At 43.7% G+C, this 26,085-nt stretch overlaps 1 protein-coding gene across 1 annotated transcript in view; it reads right to left on the bottom strand.

Annotated features, from left to right (window-relative positions):
• abch1 (ATP-binding cassette, sub-family H, member 1) overlaps positions 1-26,085 on the bottom strand; it is a 60,921-nt gene that overhangs the window by 7,410 nt on the left and 27,426 nt on the right. Inside the window, 11 exon segments of the mRNA XM_020520723.2 lie at positions 2,112-2,216; positions 3,532-3,691; positions 8,622-8,725; positions 10,737-10,825; positions 11,643-11,713; positions 13,304-13,315; positions 13,317-13,361; positions 13,455-13,504; positions 18,802-18,872; positions 20,494-20,594; positions 23,709-23,877. Coding sequence (XP_020376312.2) covers positions 2,112-2,216; positions 3,532-3,691; positions 8,622-8,725; positions 10,737-10,825; positions 11,643-11,713; positions 13,304-13,315; positions 13,317-13,361; positions 13,455-13,504; positions 18,802-18,872; positions 20,494-20,594; positions 23,709-23,877 — 977 coding nt within the window.

Here is a 26,085-nt window from a genome sequence, read left to right on the forward strand (position 1 = left end):
TGTATGTAGGTGTGTGTGTGTATTTAAGTGTGTGTGTGTGTGTGTGTCTGTGCGCGCGCGCATGTGTGTATATGTAGGTGTGTGTGTGTCTCTCTCTGTGTATGTATGAGGGGTGTGTGTGGGGGGGGTGTGTGGGTGTGGGTGTGTGTGTGTGTGTGTGTGTGTGAGGGTGTGTGTGTGTATATGTGTGTGTGTGTGTGTGTGTGTGTGTGTGTGTGTGTGTGTGTGTGTGTGTGTGTGTGTGTGTGTGTGTGTGTAGGTGTGTTTGTGTGTGTGGGGGGGGTGGTTGCGGTTTGAGGGTGGGAGTACAGAGCGATTCACAGAGCAGTCCCTCAATGAGCTGACACCTAACCCAGACTGAGAAGGTGCTGCACTGTCTGGGGACAGCATCCTTCACCCTGTGATGTCCAACAACAATCCTTTCTGCCTTTGCATGTGGGCGGGAGATACCCCACAGCACTATTTTGAGGAAGAGCAAGAAATTTCTGCCCCACGTCCTGGCCAAGTAATATCCTTCAACCCAGCTCACCTCAACAATTTATCTGGTTACCATCACATTGCTGATTGTGGGATCTTGCTGTGCAAAGCCTGGCTGTCAAGCTTCCTGCTTCAAAATAGTGACTACACTTCAGATGTCCTTCATTGAATGTAAAGCACCTTAGAGTAGCCCGAGGTGCTGGAAGGTGCTATATAAATGCATATTTCTTTTCCTTTGTAAACAAGTATTTCAGCAAAAAAAATCTTGATTTCTTTTCGCTCACCTTTTGCCAACAGCAACTCACTGAGTTTTGACAAGGCCCAGATCCTCAGATCTGGAGCAGACCTGGGGAATAATCAGCTGCTGAAATGGATGATTAAGTCATTAACTGCTCACTGATGTTTTCTGGGATCTTGTTGTGTGTAAACTGGCATCTGAATTTCCTACATTACAACAGCGACCCTAAAGCACTTTGAGACATCTGCAGGGTGTGATGCAAGACCTGTTTTCTTGTTGTTATACCAGGGTTGAACCACTTTTCCAACGTGATGGTTTGTTTTTGCTGCAATGGAAGTGTGAAATTGACAGTGGTCAATTGCATCAATAAATAGTGGAGCAATCTTAAATAAAAAATCATGAAGCTGAGTACTAACCCAGAATCGCCAATACTATATCTGTCAGAAAATGCTACAGAAAAACAACCTTCATCCCACAGGGGAAGCAATGGCCCAGTGGTATTGTTGCTGCATTGTTAATCCAGGGACCCAGGTAATGTTCTGCAAACCTGAGTTTGAATCCCACCATGGCAGCTGGTGGAAGCTGAATTTAGGAAAATCAGGAATTTAATGATGACCATGAATCCATTGCTGATTGTTGGAAAAACCCATCTGGTTCACTAATGTCCTTGAGGGAAGGAAATGCCATCCTTACCTGGTCTGGTCTACATGTGACTCCAGACCCACAGCAATGTGGTTGACTCTGAAGTGCCTTCTGGGCAATTAGGGATGGGCAATAAATGCTGCCTAGCCAGCGATGACTGCATCTTGTGAATGACTAAAGGAAAAAAAATTACAACTTGCATATAGTTGTCAAATGAAATGGAATGAAAAATCCAATTTTCATTGTTAACATTGAAGAAAGTGTCCGACAGAGATTAGAATATAGATCATTAACCTCTTCAGTCCAGAAATCAATTGTTCAGAAACACCAGTTATCTGGAGAATGTTACAACAAATACAAACAACTTGCAGAATTTTTCTTTATTTATTCATTTTGTGGGATGTGGGCAGTCGTGGACTTTGGGACACATGGGAGACGGTGTTTTATTGCATAAAACTATTTCAAAAAACATTGTTTTAGATGTCAGTGAAATATTTATGTTTACGGTGCGTTCTGGTTTGTGCACTCAGGGGTTTGTACCCCAGCATCATCCCATAATCCAGAAAATTGCCAAACCCTGACTGGACAGATTACAGTGTAATGTAGAAACACAGTTAGGTCAATTGTTTTAGCAATTTGCAATAATTGTGTTGCAAAGTTACCATTAACTTGAATCATAAATTAGCTTCCAGAAGACTAATTTGTTCACATGAATGCAAGTTGTGTTTTGAAACGGTCGAAAATGCTCCCTTACCTCGATCAATTATACCTCGGAGCGCTTCTGATGCATATGTTTGTGGCAAAATAAAACTAACGTACCTCAGGGGATACGGGATACTTTCAATGGGCCAAACGATTCCTGAAAGTGAAACAACAACACAGCTTGGTGAAGCCAAACTTGGCATTTGATAGGTTCCTATGATTCAGCCTTCACTACGCCTGGGTGCCATACTGGGAAGAGTGAGCTGGAGATTATTTTACACAGGACCCTGCTGTGATTCAGACAGTGCTGCCTGGAAGGGCCCCAGAGGCAGGTTCAATAAGAACTTTCAAAGTGGATTTGGAGAAAGATCACAAGAGGAAAATCAGTTCAGGAACTTCGCCATCTGCTTCGAACTGAACGTGTTGTCAAACTTCCTGTTCAGTTTGTTAGAATTCCATAGGAAAAAAACTTCCTGGGAAATAAGATGTCATCGTGTTGCTGTGAGGATTATTTCGATTGCAAAGAGTTACACAACAGGAAAGCTAAATGGGAATATATAGGAACACTGCGCAAAGCAGGAAGTCATGGAGACTCTCAGGAAGAGGCAACTCTCGGACCTTAGACACACGGGTGATGACAGGCTGGAGAGGATACAGCTGCGTGGCCTAGTGAAGGTCACACAATGTCTTCACAAACTGAATTAGATGGTCCCCATCCTCACTGAAAGCGGGATTATGAGACTGAAGTGACTCTGGATAACAGCACACCATTATCTCCAGGCATTCCTTAATTAAAGGCTGGAATGTTATCTTTCTCACCAAATCGAATAATGCGAAAACTGATTTTATTCAATAACATTTATTTATGTTAGCCCATTGTCGAAACTGCAGCTACTCCCGTTTCCCCCCATCAGTCTTGTGTTCACTGGTCTATGTTGGCCACCACTTGATCAGCACCTTGATTTTAAAATTCTCATCTTCCAGCCCCTACACTTCCTCCCTATCTCCGCCACCTCCTCCAGCCCCTACACCCCCCTCCCTACCTCTGCCATCTCCTCCAGCCCCTACACCCCCTCCCTATCTCCGCCACCTCCTCCAGCCCCTACACCCCCTCCCTATCTCCGTCACCCCCTCCAGCCCCTACATTCCCTCCCTATCTCTGCCACCTCCGCCAGCCTCTCCAGGATCTCACCAGTATGAGCTTCTTGACCACTCCAACTTTGAATTGGCCCACCATCTGTGGCCTTGCTGTCAGCTGTAGGATCCTGTCCCTAAAGCTCTCCACATGCCAATGTTGTTTCTTACTAACCCTACCTCTTTGACCAAGCGGGTGGTCATCCACGTAATCTCACTTTTTTGTGGCTTAAAGTCAAATTTTGTTTTATGATCGCTCCTCGCAACACCTTCATATATTTCATTACGTGAAAGCAGTTATTTAAATGCAAGTTGTTGTCCTGTTAAACCTCACTTACCACTCAGAACAATACAAGGGTAGAAGATACCTAGGGAAAGCTGGGCTGCTGACTGCTCATCATCAAATGAAGCCGAGATGACAAGCCCCAAGGCCATTCCAGTGATGCCTTGCATTAAGACCAGGATTACTATCAGAAACAAGGAGCCTTCATTGGGAACCTGTGGAAGGACATGTGGTTAAAATTTAATTTGTTCAGGTAATTTCTATTTGCACACCTCTTTTAAAACAGAGAACCAGAACGTTTATATATAAACATTCACTTCCTCCACCACCGACGCTCAGTAGCAGCAGTGTGTACTATCTACAAGATGCTCTGCAGAAATTCGCCAAAGATCCTCAGACAGCACCTTCCAAACCCACAACCACTTCCATCCAAAGGGACAACAGCAGCAAATACATGGGAACACCACCCCCTGCAAGTTCTCCTCCAAGCCACTCACCATCCTGACTTGGAAATATATCGCCATTCCTTCACTGTCGCCGGATCAAAATCCTGGAATTCCCTCCCTAAGGGCATTGTGGGTCTACCTACAGCACATGGACTGCAGTGGTTTAAGGAGGCAGCTCACCACCACCTTCTCAAGGAGCAACTAAGGATGGGCAATAAATGCTGGGCCCACTAGTAATGCCCACGTCCCATGAACAAATTTTTAAAAATCATTTACATGCCTTTTAGATTTTTTCCATACATTTGATTAGAATGATCCAATGATGTAAAACAGTTTTCTGTATAAGTGGTGGTTTGTGCTCAAAGCTACTCTGATCTTCAAGTGCAAATTGAAAATTAATTCCTATCATATGTTGATTAAACATGTCTACAACATGCTCTCAACTTCAACTGAGGGCCAGGTTAAACAAAGAAACCCTAACTTCAATAATCACCTGTTCCAAAATATGCCAAGTTCAAAAGTTATTTGTTGTTAATTTGGAAATACAACCTATATTTGTTGGAAAATAAACCAAAGAACTACGGATGCTGTAAGTCAGAAATAAAAATAGAAATTGATGTTCTGAAGAACTGTACTGTTCTGTTCAGAACAGAAATGTTGTGAAGAAGGGTCACTGGACCCAGAACATTATCTCTGCTTTCTTTCCACAGTTGTGCCAGACCTGCTGAGTTTCTCCAGCAGTTCTGTTTTAGTTTCTAATTTGTTGGAGTTACGCAGCATTAGTCACAAAGGTGCAAGAACATATCTCTGCAAAGTTTGCAACAAAAAGCAAGGTTTTCTCTGTGAATTTATCCGGTTTTGCAGAACCTGTAATGAGTGTCACACTCACTCAAAGTTAAGCAATGAATTTGTGAAACTGTGGAACAGTTGGAGGTGGCTTTAAGCCCAGAATTCTGACTCCCAGGCATCCAGGATGACTCAATAAATGACAGGGTCATTTACCTCAATTCTTTGTGTTCACTAGTTTCTCCAGGCCCTCGAGGAGGATTGATAGGTTTCACTCGGCTTCTGTCGACAGATTCTTAAGCTTTTTTTTGCTAAGTGCGCATTGTGTTGAGTTTTTATGGTGGGTTTCTAATTGCAAGCCGAGTGAGTTCTACTGATATTGCCTCATTAACAACTCAATGATGTCCCTCATGCCTGGTTCTGTCCTCACTTTATCACACGGTGTTCCTGGAGCAACTCACCACTCACCAGAAACTTGTGAAACAGCTGGTATCCCTAGTGCCAGCATCATCTTTATAAGCTTGGGCAGGCACTGTCAATCGGGGGCTGCCCAGCGCTGCCCTGACATCTGCCCCGATCATGGGAAACACGGGGGAAATAGTGCCCGGCTTTGGGGGCAGGGTCCTGGAGCTCCTGCTGGATGGGGTACTGCAGAGGAGGACTCTCCTCTTTCCCGCCCCCCCACCCCTAGGAACAGCTGAGGATACCCTGATGCCACACCCTGGCCCAATGTAGCCATTTGGAGGAAGGCCTAGCCCTGGTCAATGACCTTTTTCATTCTCTGCAGGATAAGCACCAGCATTATCCCTCTTTCTGATTCTTCACTCTCACTCTATCCCCGCTACTGGACCCACCCGCCACCAAGGCAACGACTCTCCCACTCTCGCATTCACCTGCCCCAGCTCTGAGCGCCACTAAAGGTGGGAGTGAGAGAAGGTGGAGGGGTAGCTTTTGTTAGTGAATGGTAGAGTGAGCACAGGATGAGGTAACTTTTGGAAACCAGGACGTGGAAATTGTTTGTGTAGAGATGAGAAATGACGAAAGGGAAGAAGTCACTTGTGGGAGTGCAGTGCAGGCCCTCGAACAATAACCACACTATAGGGGGAAATATAAAGAAAGAAAGAAAGGATGTGAAGCTGACAGAAAGGTATGGCAATACTTAGGGAGTGACTGTAACCTACATATACACTGGAAAAGTTAAATGAGTAAGGGGAGCCTAGATGGGGAAAGCCAGCTTGATATTTGGAATGAGCAGATTGTCTTACGAGGAAAGGTTAAGCAGGCTCGGCCTTTATCTGCTGGAGTTTAAAGGATTGAGAGGTGACTTGATTGAAGTATACAGGATCCGGAGAGGTTTTGACTGAGTACATGGGGACAGGATGTTTCCTCCTGTGGGAAAACCGAGAATAAGGGGTCACTGTTTAAAAATCAGGGTTTGTCCATTTAAAACGGGGATGACGAGAATTGTTTTCTCTCTGAGAGTCTCAAGTCTTTGGAACTCTCTTCCTCAAAGACAGTGGATGTCCAGTGAGTGAATATTTTTAAGGTAGAGGTAGATAGAGTCTTGTTAAGCAAATAGGTGAAAGGTTATTGCAGGGTTAGGCTGGGGAGTGGATTTGAGCTTAGAATTACATCAGCCTAGATCTTATTGAATAGTGGTGCAGGCTTGAGGGGCCGAATGGCCCACTCCTGTTCCTTATTCAAAATCAGAAATTGCTGGAGAAGCTCAGCAGGTCTGGCTGCGTCTGTGGAGAGAGAAACAGAGTTAACGTTTTGAGTTCAGTATGCTTCTTCAGCACTTTCTGTTTTTGTTTCAGATCTTCAACATCTGCAGTTCTTTATTTTATTTCATGCACCTAATCTGTGGGTCCATACATTTTGATGACTTAGGCACATAGGAACACAAGAGCACAAGTAAGCCATTCAGTCCATCAAGTCTGCTCTACTGTACCAGATCATAGCTGATTATGAACATCATTGGCTTTTCCCCACACTATCTCCATATCCCTTTACATTGTCAGTATTTAGAAATCTGTCATCTATACTTTAAACTCTTTGGGGATAACAAACTCAATGATTCACAACCCTCTGACTTAACAGACTTTTTTTCTCATCTCAGTCCTCAGTGGGTTCCCTTTATTTTTAAATTGTGCCCCTGGTTCTAGACTCCCCGGTCAGGGAACTGTCTTGCCTGCATTTGCCCTGTCCATGACTTTTAAGTATTTTGTAACTTTCAATGAGATCTCCTCTCATTCTTTGGAACTGTAGAGAATCCAGGCCCAGTTTGACAAAGCTCTCTCTTCACAGGACAGTCCTGCCATCCTGGGGACAAGTGTTTTGCTCCTCTCCCTCTATGGCAATAATATTGTTCCTGAGATAAAGGGAGACCAAAACTGCACACAGGAATCCAGGTGCAGTCTAACCAAACTAATGTTCTATTAACCTTCCTTATACCTTGCTGCCCCTGTAAGTTAGCCTTCAGTGATTTATTGACAAGGACACACAGGGTTCTTTGCAGTTCCCTGTTTTATCTTTCACTCCCTTCTTAAATAAAAGCGAGCTTTCAATCTGCAGGAGTTATTTCAGGATCTGTGGAATTTTGGAAGATGATCACCAATGCATCAACTATCCCTACAGCCACCTCCTTCAACACTAACTATTTCTACAGCTACCTCCTTCAACACTAACTATTCCTACAGCCACCTCCTTCAACACTAACTATCCCTACAGCTACCTCCTTCAACACTAACTATCCCTACAGCCACCTCCTTCAACACTAACTATCCCTACAGCTACCTCCTTCAACACTAACTATCCTTATAGCTACCTCCTTCAACACTAACTATCCCTACAGCCACCTCCTTCAACACTAACTATTTCTACAGCCACCTCCTTCAACACTAACTATCCCTACAGCCACCTCCTTCAACGCTAACTATCCCTACAGCCACCTCCTTCAACACTCTGAGGTATAGATCATCCGGGTCTGGGGACTTATCAAACTCTGACCTCATTAACTTCTCCAACACCACCTTCTTACTGACAATAACTTCCTGTAACTCCTCAATCTCCCAAGTCATAGAGTCATAGAACTGTACAGCACAGACTCTTCAATCCAACTTGTCCATGCCGATCAGATATCCTAAATTAATCTAGTCCCATTTGCCAGCATTTGGCTCATATACCTCTAAACCCTTCCTATTCATGTACCCATCCAGATGCCTTTTAAATGCTGTAATTGTACCAGCCTCCACCAATTCCTCTGACATCTTATTCCATACACGCACCACCCTCTGCATGAAAAAGTTGCTCCTTAGGTCCTTTTTACATCTTTCCCCTTTCGTTTAAAACCTATGGCCTCTAGTTTTGGATTCCCCCACCCCAGGGAAAAGACCTTGTCGATTTACCCTAGCCATGTCCCTCATGATTTTATAAATCTCTATAAGGTCACCCTTCAGCCTCCAACGCTCCAGGGAAAATAGCCCCAGCCTGTTCAGCCTCTCCCTATAGCTCAAACCCTTAAACCCTGGCAACATCCTTATGAATCTTTTCTGAGCCCTTTCAAGTTTCACAGCATCCTTCCTATAGCAGGGAGACCAGAATTGAACGCAGTATTCCAAAAGTGCCCTAACCAATGTCCTGTCCAGCCACTTGTATCTCTAATTCTGGGAGATTTCTTGGATCTACTTCAGTGAAATTGACACATCTTTCTACTCCCCATTTATCAATTCCCTTAATTCTGCCTGTAATGGACCCACGTTAGAGATGCAGTATGCTGCAGGCTATAATTTAACTGCTTGGCCACAACATTTATCTCAATGGTACTCGACTAAGCTGCTGGCTGTTCAGTTTGTTGGCAGACTATTCAACAATATCCCATGTAACAATTTCAGGAGAAAAGCCAAGAACTGACCTTGAAAACAAGGAATGTAAAGATGAGTAACAATGTTATCTGAACAATCATTGTCAGGAGGTGGGAAAAGGTGTGAGCCAATATCAGCTCCAGGGAATTCACGCCTGAATAAAAAAAACGCAACAAATAAAGAATATACAAACAAAATTCACACACAAAAGCAGAATTGATCCAAATTTTGTTAAAATGATACTATCATATATGGAATAATATGGAAGATTTTACTGCACGAAACAAACGCAATCATACAATGTCCAGTTCTCCCCTCAGACTTGCTGTTTTCAATATAAGATATGAAATGGTCTAGGCCCGAAACGTCAGCCTTCCTGCTCCTCTGATGCTGCTTGGCCTGCAGTGTTCATCCAGCTCTACACCTTGTTATCTCAGATTCTCCAGCATCTGCAGTTCCTACTATCTCTGTTTTTAATATAACCTTGTCATGTTCTCAAACCTTCCCTCACAAATATCCAATGTATCAACAGCACCTTCTTTAAAAGTTAGAACTCTAATACTTTTATGGAGCTGGAGGAGCACAGCAGGCCAGGCAGCATCAGAGGGTCCCGACCTGAAACGTCAGCTTTCCTGCTCCTCTGATGCTGCCTGGCCTGCTGTGTTCCTCCAGCTCCACACTGTGTCATCTCTGACTCCAGCATCGGCAGTTCTTGCTATCTCTAATACTTGTACCTGGTTTCATCCATCTCAAGAATTCATCCTCATGTGTTCCTGTATGCAGCCAAAGGGTTAACTGGTGTCAGTGGAATTCTCTGCTATTGATAAAACCTTCATGATTCCCTCAAACTGTAAATCTGGATTATTTAAACAGAAAGGGATCTGTGGATGTTGTCTAAGGTAATGGTTCTGAAGGGGTTAATGTTCATGTTGCCTTGGCTCCAACTATTGTACAGAGGGAACAGATGTACCTGACCCAGTTCCTTAGTTGCTATTGTTATGCCTGATCCAAAATCATTGTATGTATTGTCATCGTGCAATAGATTTTCTTGTTGTCTAAGGCAGAGCCTCTTCTGTCGATAATCTAAGGGTATATCACCCACCACCAATCACAAGGTAGTTCCCAGACAAAGCAAAGTCAAAGGAGGACTGTTGACAGTGAGGTAACCTCCAACACTCCATGTACCCAGTGCCACATACTGAGAGAGGTGGGAAACTCCATTAGGTGCCAGTGCTGTCACCTGGAGAAGTAGCAGAGTAGAACAAGCTGCAGCTGGGGGCCAGCTTTATTCGGAGTTTAGCAAGTTTGGTTTAATAACTTACACATTTCTAACATAGATCCTTTCCATTGCTCAGTCTGTGAAAGTGGACTGATTTAATTTCAGGATTATATTTTGAACAAGAACGATTTATTGTGAAGTCTGCAGCACCCACATTCTCATTCTTTTTTTTTCTTTGTTCTTCCAAGAGTGAGGCCAACAGTTGGTGCCCATCGCGAACTAAGGATAACACACTGAGTGTCCTTGCTCAGCCATTTCAGCGGGCAGTTAGGAAACAACCACATTGCTGTGGGTCTGGAGTCATGTGTAGGCCAGACTGGGTAAGGATGGCAGATTTCCCACCCTAAAGGACATGGGTGAAGCATGTGAGTTTTTCTGACAATTGCTGATAGTTTCATGGTACCATCACTAAAACCATCTTTCAATTCCACATTTTGTTAGTTAAATTTAATTTCCATTTGCTCCTGGGGTGGGATTTGAACTTGTCTCCAGGTCATTCACCTGGGTCTCTGGTTTACTCTGGTTTAGCTACCCTGCTGTCTCCCCCAGTGGGGATATCTTCATCAATGTATCATTCACCCCACTGTTACCTACAGTGACAGACTAGGTAACACAATATTTATTCAGGAACATGACTGTGACAAGAAAGGACAGCACAGCCAATGAGAACTTGCTTTGTTATAGTCAGAGGTGAGTTGCACAGAAAGGTTACGATATGGTTTGGCTGTGGAGAATTACTTTACCAGTACAGACCCCTGACCAGAACTGAATATTCACAGCCAGTCAGTTTCATTTGATGATTGATGTAGTTGGAGGATTCACAAAGAGTGCTCTTATTTCCTTAAGAGGTTAAAGTAATTTGCCACAATAATCGTGTCACACCAACCTGCAGCCCAGTTTCTGTCCAGCAAGCCCTCCCGCTTTTCGATGACAAACGAGAGAGCCGTCAAACCCAGGGCCAAGAAAAAAGTGATGCTGTGAAGATTTCCAAAGAAAGCTTTGTTAGAACGCCCTTCCTGATGCTGATATCTACGATACAGCCATTAGTGACAGAGGGAATGGTCAACATCCTTCTAGAAAGCGTCACTCAACCCGAAACATTAACTCCGATTTCTTTCTCCACAGACCTGCTGAGTTTTTCCAGCAATTTCTGGTTTTGTTTCTGATTTACAGCATCCGCGGTTCTGTCGGTTTTTATTGCTCTAAAACACTCTGAATGTACAATGCTGCAGGCGCGCGGTTTGGTGCTGTATCTTTGTCAAAGCGGAACAGGGATGTTACCCAGTGAAATAGTGACAGGGGATATCACAGGGGGCATTAGGGACACAGGTTATTGGGGACGGGAGGTTGTTAGGGACAGGGCCATTAGGGATGGGGATACTTCAGGGTGTATCAGTGACAAGGGTGTGGAAGGGGCTATTGGTAACAAGGGTTTCTGGAGGGGGTTCAGTTTCACTGACACAAACAGTTCTCTTCTAGAAATTGCAAATCCCTAAAATATCAAAAATCAGCAAATGATGAAGCAGAAGAGAAAGAAATTGTAATCGCTTCTCAAAAACAACACCCTCATTCTAGTGTGAAATATTCAGGGTCTTAACAGATTCAGTCAGGCACTAGATCAATGAAATTATGATTTGTTAATTGATTGAATTCATGCCCCATTGATTTGCTGTGAGTTTATTAAAGCTGATTACCATCAGAGTATTAGACAGTGTGTGAATATTCTGTTGTTCTATTTGAGAAAAATAACTGTAAACTGGGCTTTATTAACAAGATCGATTTTATACTTCACCTTAAGATTGTCCCAGGAACAATGAATGTTGTAAAATCAGGATGTTTATTCCCACAAATTGACTCTTCAAACTACACCAAAACAATGGAGTTATTAAGGACGTATTTATTTATAATCACTCATTACCTCACATTGAACTCTGAGCTTCAAATCCAACGTCCAAATAATTAACCGACTCTGCTAACATCAGAAACTAAACCTTTATGCCTCCAACAAAGATACTATCATACTGTGTAATATACAATGCTGTGAAGGAGGAGGAAGAGGAATATACAAGGGATTATTTACTGAGTAGGTTTAGTCTCTCTGTCAGAAATCAGAATGTGGTTAATTCTATAGCCCTCCCGTGGTGCAGTGGGTTGGTGACAGTAATAATACAGAGTAATACATAGTGTCTCAGGTTGAGCTGATGGCCTGCACTGACTGTGGGTTTAACCTACACGACTCTCATGGAACCACCACTGGGCTCTGTGCCCTGGGCCAAGAATGAAAGAGAGATCAAACTATCAGTAAAGACAGAATACTAACTGCCAGTAAAGACTGAGTAATAACCCCCCAGTAAGGATTAAGAAGTAATTGCCAGCAAGGACTGAGTAATAACTGCCAGTAAGGACTGAGTAATAATGTCAAGCAAGGACTGAGTAATAAACACCAATAAGGACTGAGCAACAACTGCCTGTAAGGAGTGAGTAATAACTGCCTGTAAGGAGTGAGTAATAACCACCAGTGAGGACTGAATAATAACCGTCAGTAAGGGCTGAGTAATAACTGACTGTAAGGAGTGAGTAACAATTACCAGTAAGGACTGAGTAAAAAATGCATGTGAGGATTCAGTAATAACATCTAATAAGGACTGGATAATAACTGCTAGAGAGGACTGAGTAATAACTGTCATTAAGGACTGAGTAATAACTGTCGGTAAGGACTGATACCTCTTGACCACAGGACACCCTCCTTACCTCAGGACACCCTCCTTACCTCAGGACAGCCTCCTTACCTTGGGACACCCTCCTTACCTCTGGACAACCTTCTTACCTCTGGATGCCCTCCTTACCTCTGGATGCCCCGTTGACCTTGGGACACCATGTGGTAGGAACAGGGGCAAGTGAGAAAGTGAGGTTCTATGTCACTGCGATTGGCGCTCACAATGAGAAATAAAAGAACAGTATCCAGTGACAAGAAAATACTGACCTGCAAACATCGAGAGCTCGTGACCAAAGTACCAGCTGGAAGTGAGCAGCACCAAGCTCTCCCTGTGGCTGCACCAAAGTTTGCAGAAAAGTATAAACGGATTCAACCACAAGATACTCCCAATCCCGTGTGAAATTGATGGCTATGGAAATCCATTGCAAGGATACAATGCTGAGAGAGACAGGTTTTTAATTGGGAAGGGGAATGGAGGGTTATGGGGAAAAGGCAAGAAAGTGGAGATGAGGATAATCAGATCAGCCACGATCTCAACAAATGGTGGAACAGACTCAATGGGCCAACTGGCCTACTCCTGTTCCTATGTCTGATGATTTAAAATATAAAATTAGCAATTCAGGGACCTGAGCATCATCAATCAGTGATAGCTCATACTTAATTATATTGTGTCCGAGGCTCGCTTTGGTCTTAGTTAAATATTAGCAAGTATTTCAATGACAAATCATGTTCCTTACCTTCACTGGGAGGAGAGAACAGGTATGAAGCCTTTCCCAGGACCTCCTTAACAAACCCCTATGGTAAAAGATCAGGCAGACAATGTAAAGTGGGCGGTCAAACCAGGTACTGAAAGTTGTGATAACTTAATGATGGTTTTTTGAAAAGTACCTCAAATGCTTCTTGCACCTTTAGTTTGATGGTGAATGCAATTTCCTGGTCTAAAAGTAAATCAGCACATCGACATATTAATTCTATTTCAACTACAACTGCTTTCACAAACAGAAGTACAAAACTATGAAACTAATAGGACACATTTCATCTTTTAATCAAACAACACTTTCTTAAAACTTGCATTTCTATAGTGCCTTGAACAGACTGAAGCATCTCAAGCCATTGGTCAAGGACTCTAGCAAATTCAATCTCACACCAAGAGACACAAGGTGACCAAAAGCTTGGTTGAAGAGAAAGAGAGAGAGAGAGACAGAGATGGAGAGGTTTAAGGAGGGAACTCCTGAACACAGGGCCCCAAGCAGCTCAGGGATGTACAGCAGCCCAGAAATGGAGGAGCACACAGTTTGGAGGTTTGTCAGGCTGAGGAGATCGCAGAATTAGAAAGTCCCTGTTACCCATTTCATCTGGCAACCACTCCTTTTGCTGTTTGGGTCCTTAAGCTCCAGAACTACCTCCCCCCACCAACCCCTTAAACCTCTCCATCTCTTTCTTCCCATTGAAAACACTTTTTAAATCCAGTTGTCCTAATATTTCCTTATGTGATCTGGTGCCAACTTATCAATGTGCCTTGGGATCAGGTCCAACATTAAAGCCATTCTGCAAACACAAGAAATTGCCGTAAACTGGTGTCTTGCACAGTCTCGCTAACACATCACTTCCGCTGGATGTTCTTGAAAGGAACAGTGCATCAGGAAGACCTCACTGACTGTGATATATGGCTACCTGCTAGATTCTAGAGGGTGTTAGCTTTGTGAATTTTTCATAGCATTGTCACAAGGCTCAGTGAATAAAACAAGGCAATACTCTGGAATTGGAAAGAGAAATAACCAGTTTCTGCCCAATATCCTGGCGTTTGTGATGATGCAGCCCAAAGGTAGGTCATTCATTGAGAGTTTCTATAGAGAAACAAATCTGCCTTCCATCAGTACTCAGCCTGGCCTGCATGTGACTCCAGACCCACACCACAGCACTCCCTCTGAAATGGTCAGGCAAAGGCACTCATTCCAGAAGGCAGCTCACTCACACCTTCCTAAGCACGATTAAGGATTGGGTATTAAATATTGACCTTAGTAGTACCATTCACATCCTGTGAGTGAATAAGAACACATTCTATGATGGATGGGCCAGTGACCAGGGATAGCAGAATTGGACATTTGCAGCTTTAAGCTGAGGCCAGGCTGTGACACTGAGTTCCAGCCTCAGATGGAAAAACAGGCAGAGCTCAGGACAGAATTTGTGAATCAGCTCCCCATCATCTCAAATTGTCTCCATAAGATAAACACCCAACTAAACACAACGGATGTTCTGGCAGCTTGTTTTACTGTATATCAACAACCAACTACAATATTGGTGGCTCTTTCTGACCATTGCTCAGTCTGAGGCAGGAATAGATGATGCCAGTCTGACTTCTTTATGAATTATTGATGACACTGGGGGGCGGGGTGTCACTGGCTTGGCCCAGCATTTATTGCCTGGCCCTAGTTGCTCCTTGAGAAGGTGGTGGGGAGCTGCCTTCTCCAACCGCTGGAGTTTGTCTGCAGGACTGCAGCAATCTGACTTTGCATATGATCACAGAACAAAAATAGAAGTTACTGGAAAAGCTCAGCAAGTCTGGCAGCATCGGTGAAGAAAAAATCAGAGTTAACGATTCGGGTCCGGTGACCCTTCCTCAGAACCGGGGGATAAGTGTCATCAGACCCAAAATATTAACTCTGTTTTTCCTTCACAGATGCTGCCGGACCCGCTGTGCTTTTCCAGCAACTTCTGTTTTTGTTCCTGATTTACAGCATCGCAGTTCTTTCGGTTTTTGTCGTAGAACCAAACCTTATTTTAGGAAACCTCAGAGATCTGGAGCAGAGATTCAGCGGACATGAGCTCCACATCTGTTGGAGTGTTTAGCAGCACAATATAGAGGTTAGTAAGACAAGTACTGGGATTCAATATAGAGGGTCAGAATTGAAAACTTACCTCATTGTTTTAAAGCATAGTACACCATTACACAAGAACTTGGGAATTAGGAGCAGGATTGGGCTCTTCAGCCCCTTCAAGCCTTCTCCACAGTCAACTGAGGTTTCCAAAATCACGAGGGGGCTGGACAGAGTAGATAGACAGACACTGCTCCTGTTCATCAGAGGAACAGAGATTGAAAGTGATGTACAAGGGTGACAAGGGTGATGTGAGGAAAGACTTTTTCGCCCAGCGAGTAGTTAGGGTCTGGAATGCACTGCCTGGAAATGTGCTGGAGACAGGTTCAACTGAGACATACACAAGGGAATTGGATCGTTATTTGGGTAGAAATGGAGAATAGGGATTAGGGGAAATAGGACAATGACCCAAATGTCCTCGTTCTGCTCTATAACAATTCTGTGAATGAGATTTGTTTGTGTTTTGAATACCACATTCCCACTTATCCCCGATAGCTCCCGATTCCCCGCTAAACAAGAATCTTTCTGCCTTTGTCTTAAATACAATAATTAGAAAGACCAATAAATTCTCTGCCTCCCTTTTTCAGTAATGGGATAATGTTAGTATTTCTCCAATCCTCTAGCGTCTCGCCCGTGGAAAATACAAAAAAGATTTGAAACTTCCTGACATTGCCCTCAACAGGCTGAGATTCATCCCGTCTGGGCCTACAGATTTATCCATTTTTACGGTTGCTATACCCACTGGTACCATCTCTTTCTCTCTCTCTCTATCTCTCTCTCTCTCTGTCCTATTTCTCTCTCTCTCACACACACTCTTAATATGTTCTGATATTTCACAGTCCTCCATCCTGATGTCTATACCTGCACTGTCCTTTTCCATTGTGAAGACTGAGGCAAAGTATTAATTGAGTTCTGCGCTCATGTCTTCTGGGTCCATACACACACACATTACCTCTATAGTCCCGAATGGGTCCTACTCTTGTCCCAGTTATTCTCTTATCCATTAAATTTCTAAGAAACCCCTTTGGGTTTGCCTTATTCTACACTCATGCTCTCTCATGCACTCTCTTTGCTTTTGTATTTTCCTTTCTAAGTGTGCCCTGTTCACTTTTTAGATGCCTCTAGGGACTGTTCCACATTGAGCCCTCGGTATCTGCCATAAGCTTTTTCTTTCTGAATCCTAACCTTTTTGACCCTTGCGGTCCAGGTTTCCTTATGTCTTGGACATCTCTCCCCGGAGATTATTCCCTTTGAAGTCCTGCTCCCTAACTCCCTAAAGGCTGCTTGCTGGACCTCACTCCTCTTTCTTCCTGTGTCATTGGTCTCAATATGAACCACAGCCTCCGGCTGTTCACCCTCCGGCTGTTCACCCTCCTCCTTCAGAATCCTGTGCAGCTGCTCCATGACATCCTTGACCCTGTGGGGGCTGGGGACCCGGGAGGGTGCACCCCACTCTGGGGTCATGTCTACGGCTGGAAAAGTGTCAGCCAACTCCTCTCACTGAGGAACCCCTGACCACTATTGGCCCTCTACCCATCTCACTGTCTGTGATCATCTGTATGAACTGCTGATGATCATAGGTCATATTATAGAGCTTTCTTTTAATGTCTGTGTGCATCATGAAACAAAACTGAGAAGGAAAAGATTACTTTTTTTCATAGAAGACTTTGTCTAGTTAAAGATCTCAGTGGGGTGATATTCCTGATTAAATTCTTGAATACGCTGATGTCAGTCATGCAGGCTTGAGCTTTTGGTAATGGGCCGTCCCACAAGGCAGCTTGTAGATGAGCTAATGTCACGATTAAAACCACAAACAGCAGCCATTGCTAGGCTGATGCTGTCAACATCGATTTTCTTTGCAAAATTTTCAGCTTTCTCCACAGAAACCTCCTCTCAATCATACTCTACCTGGGTTGGCTTTAACTGGATTGTTCTCCCAAGGGAAGAGTCGTTACTGTAATCCCAGAGTTTTCTGTGAGACACATCATTTTGGTATCAGGATTTTATTCTCCATTCCCATCTTTCTCTTTAATTTTCTCAGTGTCCTTTATCTGCTCAGTGGATTATGCTCGATATTGAGTTCTGCTCAAATTTCTTTACTTTTTCTCTCTTTGTCAAGTGCCTTCAGCACCCACCACTCGCGTTAAAGTTCTTAAAAATGCAGTTTCCTTTTTTGTTGCAAGGTGCCATGATATTTGACAGCAATAACTGAAACACATGTATCCTTAACCTGAAGGGTGGAAATGGTCTTAGCAGGATTAGTGTCCCTTTTTATTTGTTTTTAATTATTATTTTGTATTTCAGGTCATCTCTTTATGTTGATGTTGAGATACGAAGCTGCAAGTTGCAAAGACAAGGAGAAAAGTGGACCAGGATTTTAATGTGTAGTTGATAGAGGCAGAATGTCAACTTATGAAGGGGTTTAATAATTAACTTTAAAATATTTCAGTAGCCATGGTGATTTATTTTTAAAACCAGTCTGTGAGAGATAGTTCTTGGAGACTAATGGGAATTTGTTTTACATTGAAAGAGATTCCATGAGCACAAAAGTAAACAGTTGGCTATTAGACTTTCAGTTTAGAAGGTCAGAGATTGCTTTTTCTTCTTTCTGTAAGGGGAACATCCATAATTTGGAAAAGCATTTGGGTTTCAGCCTGGCAAGTTTGCAGACAGTTTGGCTGAATAAATCAATAAGTAAAGCAGTTACTTCTGAGATGGTTTGGAACTGTTGAGAAATAGATTACATCAGTGTAAGGAGTTTAGTTTAAACTTTCCAAACCAGAAGTCTTTGATTAAAACCCTGAGGAGGTTACTTGAAGCTGAGAAAGTCTGCGCTCAGTTATATGAAAGCTCAAGGAAGAGGCAATCAGATTCTCTAAAGCGAGATTTGAAGCCATAGCTAAGTCACATCATTTGTGTGATAGAGTGGGGAACTCTTGCTGGTGTTTGAGCGCATTAAATTAGTGCTGTTGGAAGTAATGGGATTATAGTTTACTGCGTGCTTTGAAATCTTTAAACATGTATTATATGTAAATCATTTAGTTTCATTTCCTTCGTGTAATAAACGTCTGTTTTATTGTTTAAACCAAAGCTGTGGGATTGAGTATTTGTCCTTCTGTGAAAGACCACCTCATTAAATAGAGAAAAATAATCTGATTTATCAAGCCAGATTTTAGTCTAAGATCTGACGTGTCCAGTGGTAACCAGCTGTGATCATAATGCTTACCTTCACATCAATAATCTTCCCAGAACTAAATATTACCTCTCGAATATAACATGAGCCATGAAACATATATCTACAACACAGATCAAACATTTTCCTTTGCCAGTTTACAGGGAGAGTGATTTCATAAACTTACTAGTCATATCTAGCCAGACATGGACTGAACCCCCATCAATCGTTCTTTCATCCACTACCTTCTCAGTTGCCCTAAAAGGAAATCAGACTTGTGTATTACTGCAGAAAGACGAGGATAGAATGGTGTTTGATGTATTCTTATTGCATGATAATCTATCACAAATGATAGCACAATGATTATATGTTATTGGGCTAACAATCTAAATGCCTGCATTTAATGATGTGAACAAATTCCACCAAGGCAGATCTCAAATTGAAATGTAGTTGATAAAATAAATCTGGAATTGTAACAATCACTAAAGAGACTGATAGTTTCTTAAAAAGATATCTCAATTCATGTGACCAACTGAAGATATCACACAAGATTTCAAGTTTCAAGACTTTTACTGTAATGAACAGACTTAAAGCAACATTATCTAAATACTATTCCGTAGGGAACTTATTCCTTAGATTGCAGAAAAGACCTACATTTAACATTTAAAAATGCCTAATAATCAGCTTTGGCTGCTGTACTTTATTATGTGCCTTAAGTAGGCTCTTTTTTCGGCAGGAACCACTTCAAAGGTATTCTCAGCTCCCAATGGCTTGTTTCCTTTTTTCAAATGTTTCTAAAAATATAGCTTCTAAACCCCTACCTGACTTCACAGTGAGGGCCAGCTGGAAATTTCTCTGTCTAGTCAAAGCTAGGCAAATCTTCCAGTCTCAGTTAAAACTTCATGACCTTTGTCACTTGGATCGTGCATTCTGGTTGGTGAATAATAGAGAAAGGCTCCCTCTGTCTCTCAAAGTCTTGCAGACTGACCTTTATGTGAGGTTCAGTTATGTTTAAAGAAAACTTTAAAAACTATGGTCCTCCAAGAACTTTCTATAGCCTGTTCCCTTCCCAACGCCCCCTCCGTGGCAACAGGAATGACATGGGCCTTGTATCCAGGTAGAAATACTGGTTCACTATCTTTTAAAACTCTTAACTCAATTTCATCTTACCATTAAATCAACAGTTGAAATTATAACTGCCTTGTGCTGCAACAGCTTCCAGGGGCTTGGAAACTAACTATCCATCTACCATCGGTACTGTTGGCCTGGCCTCCATTCTTAAAGTTCCTTCTCAGTGATGAAACCAGCACATTTACCCCTCCCCACCACTCCCAAACGCCACCTAAAGTTTCTTGTCAGTATGCATTCAAAACAAGTCACAAGATACACTTCATTCTTCCATTCTACCTAAAATTAAGGTGATAGCCTCAAAACATAACCATGTTTGAAACTTCATACGTCAAAATAAAATCAATTCTCTGTGATTGGTCGGCATGGACGAGTTGGACCGAAGAGTCTGTTTCTGTGCTGTATATCTCTATGACTCTATGATGGTGTCTGTGAAATTACTGTAAAAACAAACCCACCTGGTTCACCAAAGTCCTTTAGGGAAGGAAATCTGCCTTTCTTACTTTGAATGGCCTACACGTGACTCCAGACCCACAGCAATGTGGTTGCCTCTTAAATGCCCTCTGAAATGGCCAAGTGAGACACTCAATTACGTTTAAGAAGGTGGCTCACCACCAATGTCTCAAGGGGCAATTAGGAATGGGCAACAGTACTGGCCTTGCCAGCAATATCCTCATCCTAAGGATGAACATGAGATAGCCATTCGATGTAGTTTCTCAAAATAAAACAACACTTATCAATTGCAGTTCACCTTAAAAGAAGATCTTGTGTAAAGTTTGTTCCAAAGCCGATAGCACCCCGGTATTTCCCATCGATTATTCCCTCAATGGCATCTAACTGGTTTGTGTGAATCTGTAAGATAGAACAAACAGTCAGTCATACATGAGAAAGCACGACCTTCAAAATGACTAATACAGGCCACCGTTGTTGACACAAAACTAGCAAAGTAACTCCATTGTGACACAAAGTCAAAGTGTGGAATATGTAACAACATTTCTCTGGTGAACTTGTTTGCATTTTTCCAGATGAATACCAAAGTGTAAGGGTTTCAGAAATCCTGGGATTTCTGTGTGGATCTGCTCACCGTGTGAAGGCCCAGTCAATGGAGCATCAATTGGACAATGAGACAGACACAGGTCACACAGGAGTGTGTCCATGTGATGTTCACCCTGCACCATTACAAACAATGAACAAGGACCAGCAGATGGCCAATCAGCCCTTGATCATGCTGGCCCTGTTAATAAGATGAGGGTTGATATGATCGTGATCAGAAATCTGCCTTCCTGCCTACCCCAATAACCTTCCACGTCCCCCTACACCCCCGTGCTTAACGAGAATTTATCTGTCTCTTCTTAAAAATATTCAAGTACTGCATCCACCACCTTGATTTGATTTGATTCGTTGTCATGTGTACCTAAATACAGTGAAAAACTTTGTTTGCGAGCAGTGCAGGCAGATTATAGTAAGCAAGCGCATACAGATCATAGGGTGAAAACAATCTTGGTCAGAGTAAAGGCATACAGGTTACACTGCACAGGATGTACTCCAGGCAAGATCAACATTAACAAGATCAGCATTATTTGAAGTTAGAGACCTTTTCAGGAAGGGAGTTCCGAAAACTCATGGTTCTCAGAGAGAAAACTTTTGGCCTCATTAAGAGTTGAAGGTGAAGATCAGCCATGCTGGTACTGGACTGTGGAGCATGCTTGAAGGGTCGAATGGCCTCCTCCTGCTCTTCTTCTTTTTGTTTTTATGTTGTAATCAACCAGTTCCCCAAAGCAGAGCCCAGAACCCTTTTTAAAGATCTGGCCAATTACTGGGCTTCTTTTTGAAACCCTTTTGTTTGAAATGCTTCCTGTAGTGATCGGAGCGAGGTCAGCCAGGTGGATCCCAGAGCATATGAGTTCCCCGAATGGGGCTGTTAATTGGGTCCAATCAGGGAACCCAGGCTGACAGATAAGAATAGGAGTGTCAGAGCTTCTGCTCACTCTGAAAGCTGGCTCTGAGGGAGCTGGGGCAATGTCAAGGACTGTCCATGTGTAAATAAAAGGTGACTTGGTGATGGGATACCATCCTCTGTGGAGTTATTTCACTTCCTTTATAACATAAGATATAGGAATGGGAGGAGGCCATTCAGCCCCAAGAGCCTGTTCCAACATTTAATACGATCATGCTGGCCTTCAGCTTCCACTGCACTTTCATGCTTGCTCCCCTGTCCCTCGACTCCCTGAGAGACTAAACATTAGCTTATCCTAGCCTTACACAGATCACTCAATGGAAATTTCACAATGCTCTGGGCTCGAGAATTGCAAAGATTCACAATGCTTGGAGTGATGTAGTTTCTCTTTATCTCAATGCAAAATGATTGCCCCCTTATGTCAAGACGGTTACCCCCTACCCCCAATCCTCCCAGGTTCCCTGACCACTCAGTGTCCACCCTGTCATTGTCCCTGCTCCAGTCAATTAAATTGGGCTTGAATGTTCCATCATCAGTTTTAGCACCTTGCCAAACGGTGTGTAATGTGGGAAAAACATTAATTCATCCACTTTGGTGGGAAGAATAGAGAAGTAGTATATTCTTTAAATGGGAGAGAGGCAATGGCATTTTGTGGTGCTGAAAGCTCAGGGTGAATCAGAAAACATGAGCCTGCAGTGACAGCCTGTGGTCGGGAGGCAAATGGAAGGTTGCTGATGGTTGTAAGGGGAATGGAATATAAAAACAGGGATGTTTTATCACAGGGCATACAGGTGACCACATCTGTGTGCAATAAAAACCAAAAGGAGTTCTGAGGGAGGGTCACTCGACCCGAAACATTAACTCTGATTTCTCTCCACAGAGAGAATTGCTTTTCCAGCAATTTCTGTCTTTGTTTCACATTTGTACAGAGTTTGGTCTCCTTATTTAAGAAAAGGTGTAAATGAATTAGAACCAGTTGAGAGAATGTTCGCTCAACCTGATTTCCTGGATGGAGATGGTTGAACATTTTGAAGAATGAAAGGTGACCTTATTGAAACCTACTGAGGGGGCATTACAGGGCAGTTACTGAAAGGATATTTCCCCCAATGACAAAGACCAGAACCAGGGGACACAGTTTCAAAGTAAGGGGTCTCAAGTCTAAGGCAGAGATGAGGAGAAATATTTTCACTCAGAGGGATGTGAGACCGTGGAACAACAGGCAGTAGTGGAGGGGGGTCATATGGACGGATATAGATGTTTGACTGATGCGGAACCCAGCAGTTATTGGAGTAGGCTGGAAATGCGGAGCTGAGATCAGCCAAGAAACGTTATCTCTGTTTTCTTCCCACAGATGCTGCCAGACCTAGAATCATACAGTCATACAGCACAGAAACACACCCTTCAGTCCAACCAGTCCGTTCCAAACATAATCCCAAACTAAACTAGTCCCACCTGCCTGCTCCTGGCCCATATCCCTCCAAACTTTCCCATTCATGTGCTTATCCAAATGTCTTTTATATGTTGTAATTGTACCCGCATCTACCACTTCCTCAGGAGGTTCATTCCACATGTGAACCACCCTCTGTGTAAAACATTTTCCCCTCATGTCTCTTTAAAATCTGTCTCCTCTCAGTGAGCTTTTCCAGTAATTTCTATTTTTGTTTCAGCCAAGATCTTATTGAGTGATGGAGCAGGCTGGGGGATGTGGGGAGGAGTGGTGAACGGCCTACACTGCTTCACTCTTCATCCATACAAGATCATCGCTAATTGATCCAACTGTGGAATTCAGACAAAACTCCTTTCCCCAGAGAGTGAGGAGAATGTGGAGCTTCCACCCCACATGTGGAGCATCTAAGGGGAAATGTACAGACACTGGGTGAGCCCATGAGCGGGAAGGGGAGGAGGATGAGGAGATGCTGAGACAGCGGGAAAGGGCTTGAGTGAAGCAGAAACACCAGCAGAGACCAGTTGGGCTGAATGGCCTGTTTCTGTTGTGAGATGGAAATGACCTGGACGATTGTTTTGTTGTCAAAATGCAGCAGGAAGGTCTCGCTCAGGGCAGGTTGTCCTGTATCATTGTTCACCACAGCAACAGGTAGATTCTCAGGAGTACGTCCAATACAGAGACAGATCAGGGAGATCTGTAGGACTGGCAGCAGGAACTGGAAAGCAAGAAACCTGTGGGGCACAAAAGTTGAAGCTCAGCAATAAAAAAACAACTGAAATGAACCTTACAATTTGTTGACAACTCTGATACGGGATAATTGGATAAAGTAGTTCATTGAACCTACTCAGTGTTTTGCTCAGATTGGACAGAGCAGTGTAGCATATCCATGACTCAGTGTAAACCCACTGATTCCATATGTCCTAATTCCATAAAGGTGGTGGGGTATGCTTCCTGATCTACACTTCCTGGTGCTCAGATCAAGTGACCCTGGTAAGCCATTGCTTCCTGGACCTAGAATACCTTACAGTGAAATGCTGTCCCTACTACTTACCACGAGAGTTCACCTCCGCCATCCCAACAGCAGTCTATATCCCATCCCGTGCGGATGTGAAGAATGCCCTAGATGTGTTTTACACCCTCACAAACACTACAGATGAGATTCCCTGAGGTCCTGTTCATTGAGGCCAGCAGCTTCAACCAAGCCAACCTCAAGAGGATGCTGGCAAAGTGCCACCAACCCATCTCCTGCCCCACCAGGGGACCGAACATCCTGGGCCACTGCTACACAACCATCAGAGGTGCCTATCACTCCAGCCCCTGCCCACACTTCAGAAAATCAGACCCAGCGCTGGGCTCCTCCTCCCAGCTAACAGGCAGAGGCTGAAATGGGAGGATCCTTCACAAAAAGAAGTACAGTGCTGGTCTGAAGCAGCAGAAGACCATCTCCGGGACAGCTTGGGGGCTCGGTGGACTGGACTTTGTTCAAGTGTTCAGTGGAAAACCTAGACAAGTACACCGTCATGGTCTTCATTAGCCAATGTGTGGGGGACTGCATACCAATGATGTCATTCGGAGTGTTCCCCGACCATAAACCTTGGATAAACCAGGAAATCCACTTCCTACTGAAGATCAGACGTGCAGCAATCAAGTCGGGTGACCCAGACCAATATAGAAAACCCAGATGTGAATTTGACCTCCACAAAGCCATCAGGGAGGCCAAGGGGCAGTACCGAACCAAGTTAGAGGCCCAGACCTACCAAACAGACTCCCGCTGCCTATGGCAAAGCCTAAACAACATCACGAGATACAGAATGAAACCATGTGAGATAATAGACAATGACACATCCTTCCCTGACACGCTCAATGCTTTCTATATTCGGTTTAAGCAGAATACCACCAGCACGATGACACCTGCCCCAACAGCCCCAAACACACCTGTTCCCTCTGTCGCTGCTTCAGAAATCAGGAATTAACCCAAGGAAAGTGATGGGCCTGGACGGTGTCCCCGGCCGAGCACTCAGATCCTGTGTGGACCAACTAGCGGAGGTATTCACCGACATCTTCACCCTCTCCCCGCTATAAGCTAAAGTCCCCACCTGCTTCAAGAAGACCACCATCCTCCCCGTACCCAGGAAAACACATGCCATGTGCCTCGAACTTCATTCGTCATGAAGTGCTTCGAGAGGCTGGTCATGGCCCCCATCAACTCCAGTCTCCCGGCCTGCCTCGATCCCCTGTAATTTGCCTATCGATGTAACAGGCCCACAGAGGATGCCATATCCAGAGCCCTGCATTCATCCCTGGAAAATCTGGACAACAAAGACACCTACATCAGACTCCTGCTCATTGACTACAGCTCCTCCTCCAACACCATTATCCCCTTCAGACTGATCTCAAAACTCTGTGACCTTGGTCTTGGCTCCATCCTCTGCAACTGGATCCTCAGCTTTCTGACCTCACTGCAATCAGTGAGGATAGGTAACTGCCCCTCCTCCACAATAACACTCAACACTGGAGCCCCACAAGGATGTGTCCTCAGCCCCCTACTGTACTCCCTGTACAGCCACGACTCTGTTGCCAAATTCCAAATGAATGCCACCGACAAGTTCACTGATGACACCACCGCAGTGGGACGGATATCTAACAATGAGTCAAAATACAGAAGGGAGATAGAGGGCTCAGTGACGTGGTACAATGAGAACAACATCTTTCTCTCAATGTCGGCAAAACTAAAGAACTGATCATTGGCTTCAGAAAGAAAGGAGGAGAACACACCCCCATCTACATTAATTGAACTGTGGTTGAGAATGTGAACAGCATCAAGTTCCTTGGAGTGACGATAACCAACAACCTGTCCCTGACTTCCCATGTAGATGCAATGGCTAAGAAGGCACAACAATGCCTCTCCTTCCTCAGGCAGCTCAGGAAATTTGTCATGT

The sequence above is a fragment of the Rhincodon typus genome, chromosome 9 (assembly GCF_021869965.1).
Source record: "Rhincodon typus isolate 14 chromosome 9, sRhiTyp1.1, whole genome shotgun sequence".
In the NCBI taxonomy this organism is placed as follows: domain Eukaryota; kingdom Metazoa; phylum Chordata; class Chondrichthyes; order Orectolobiformes; family Rhincodontidae; genus Rhincodon; species Rhincodon typus.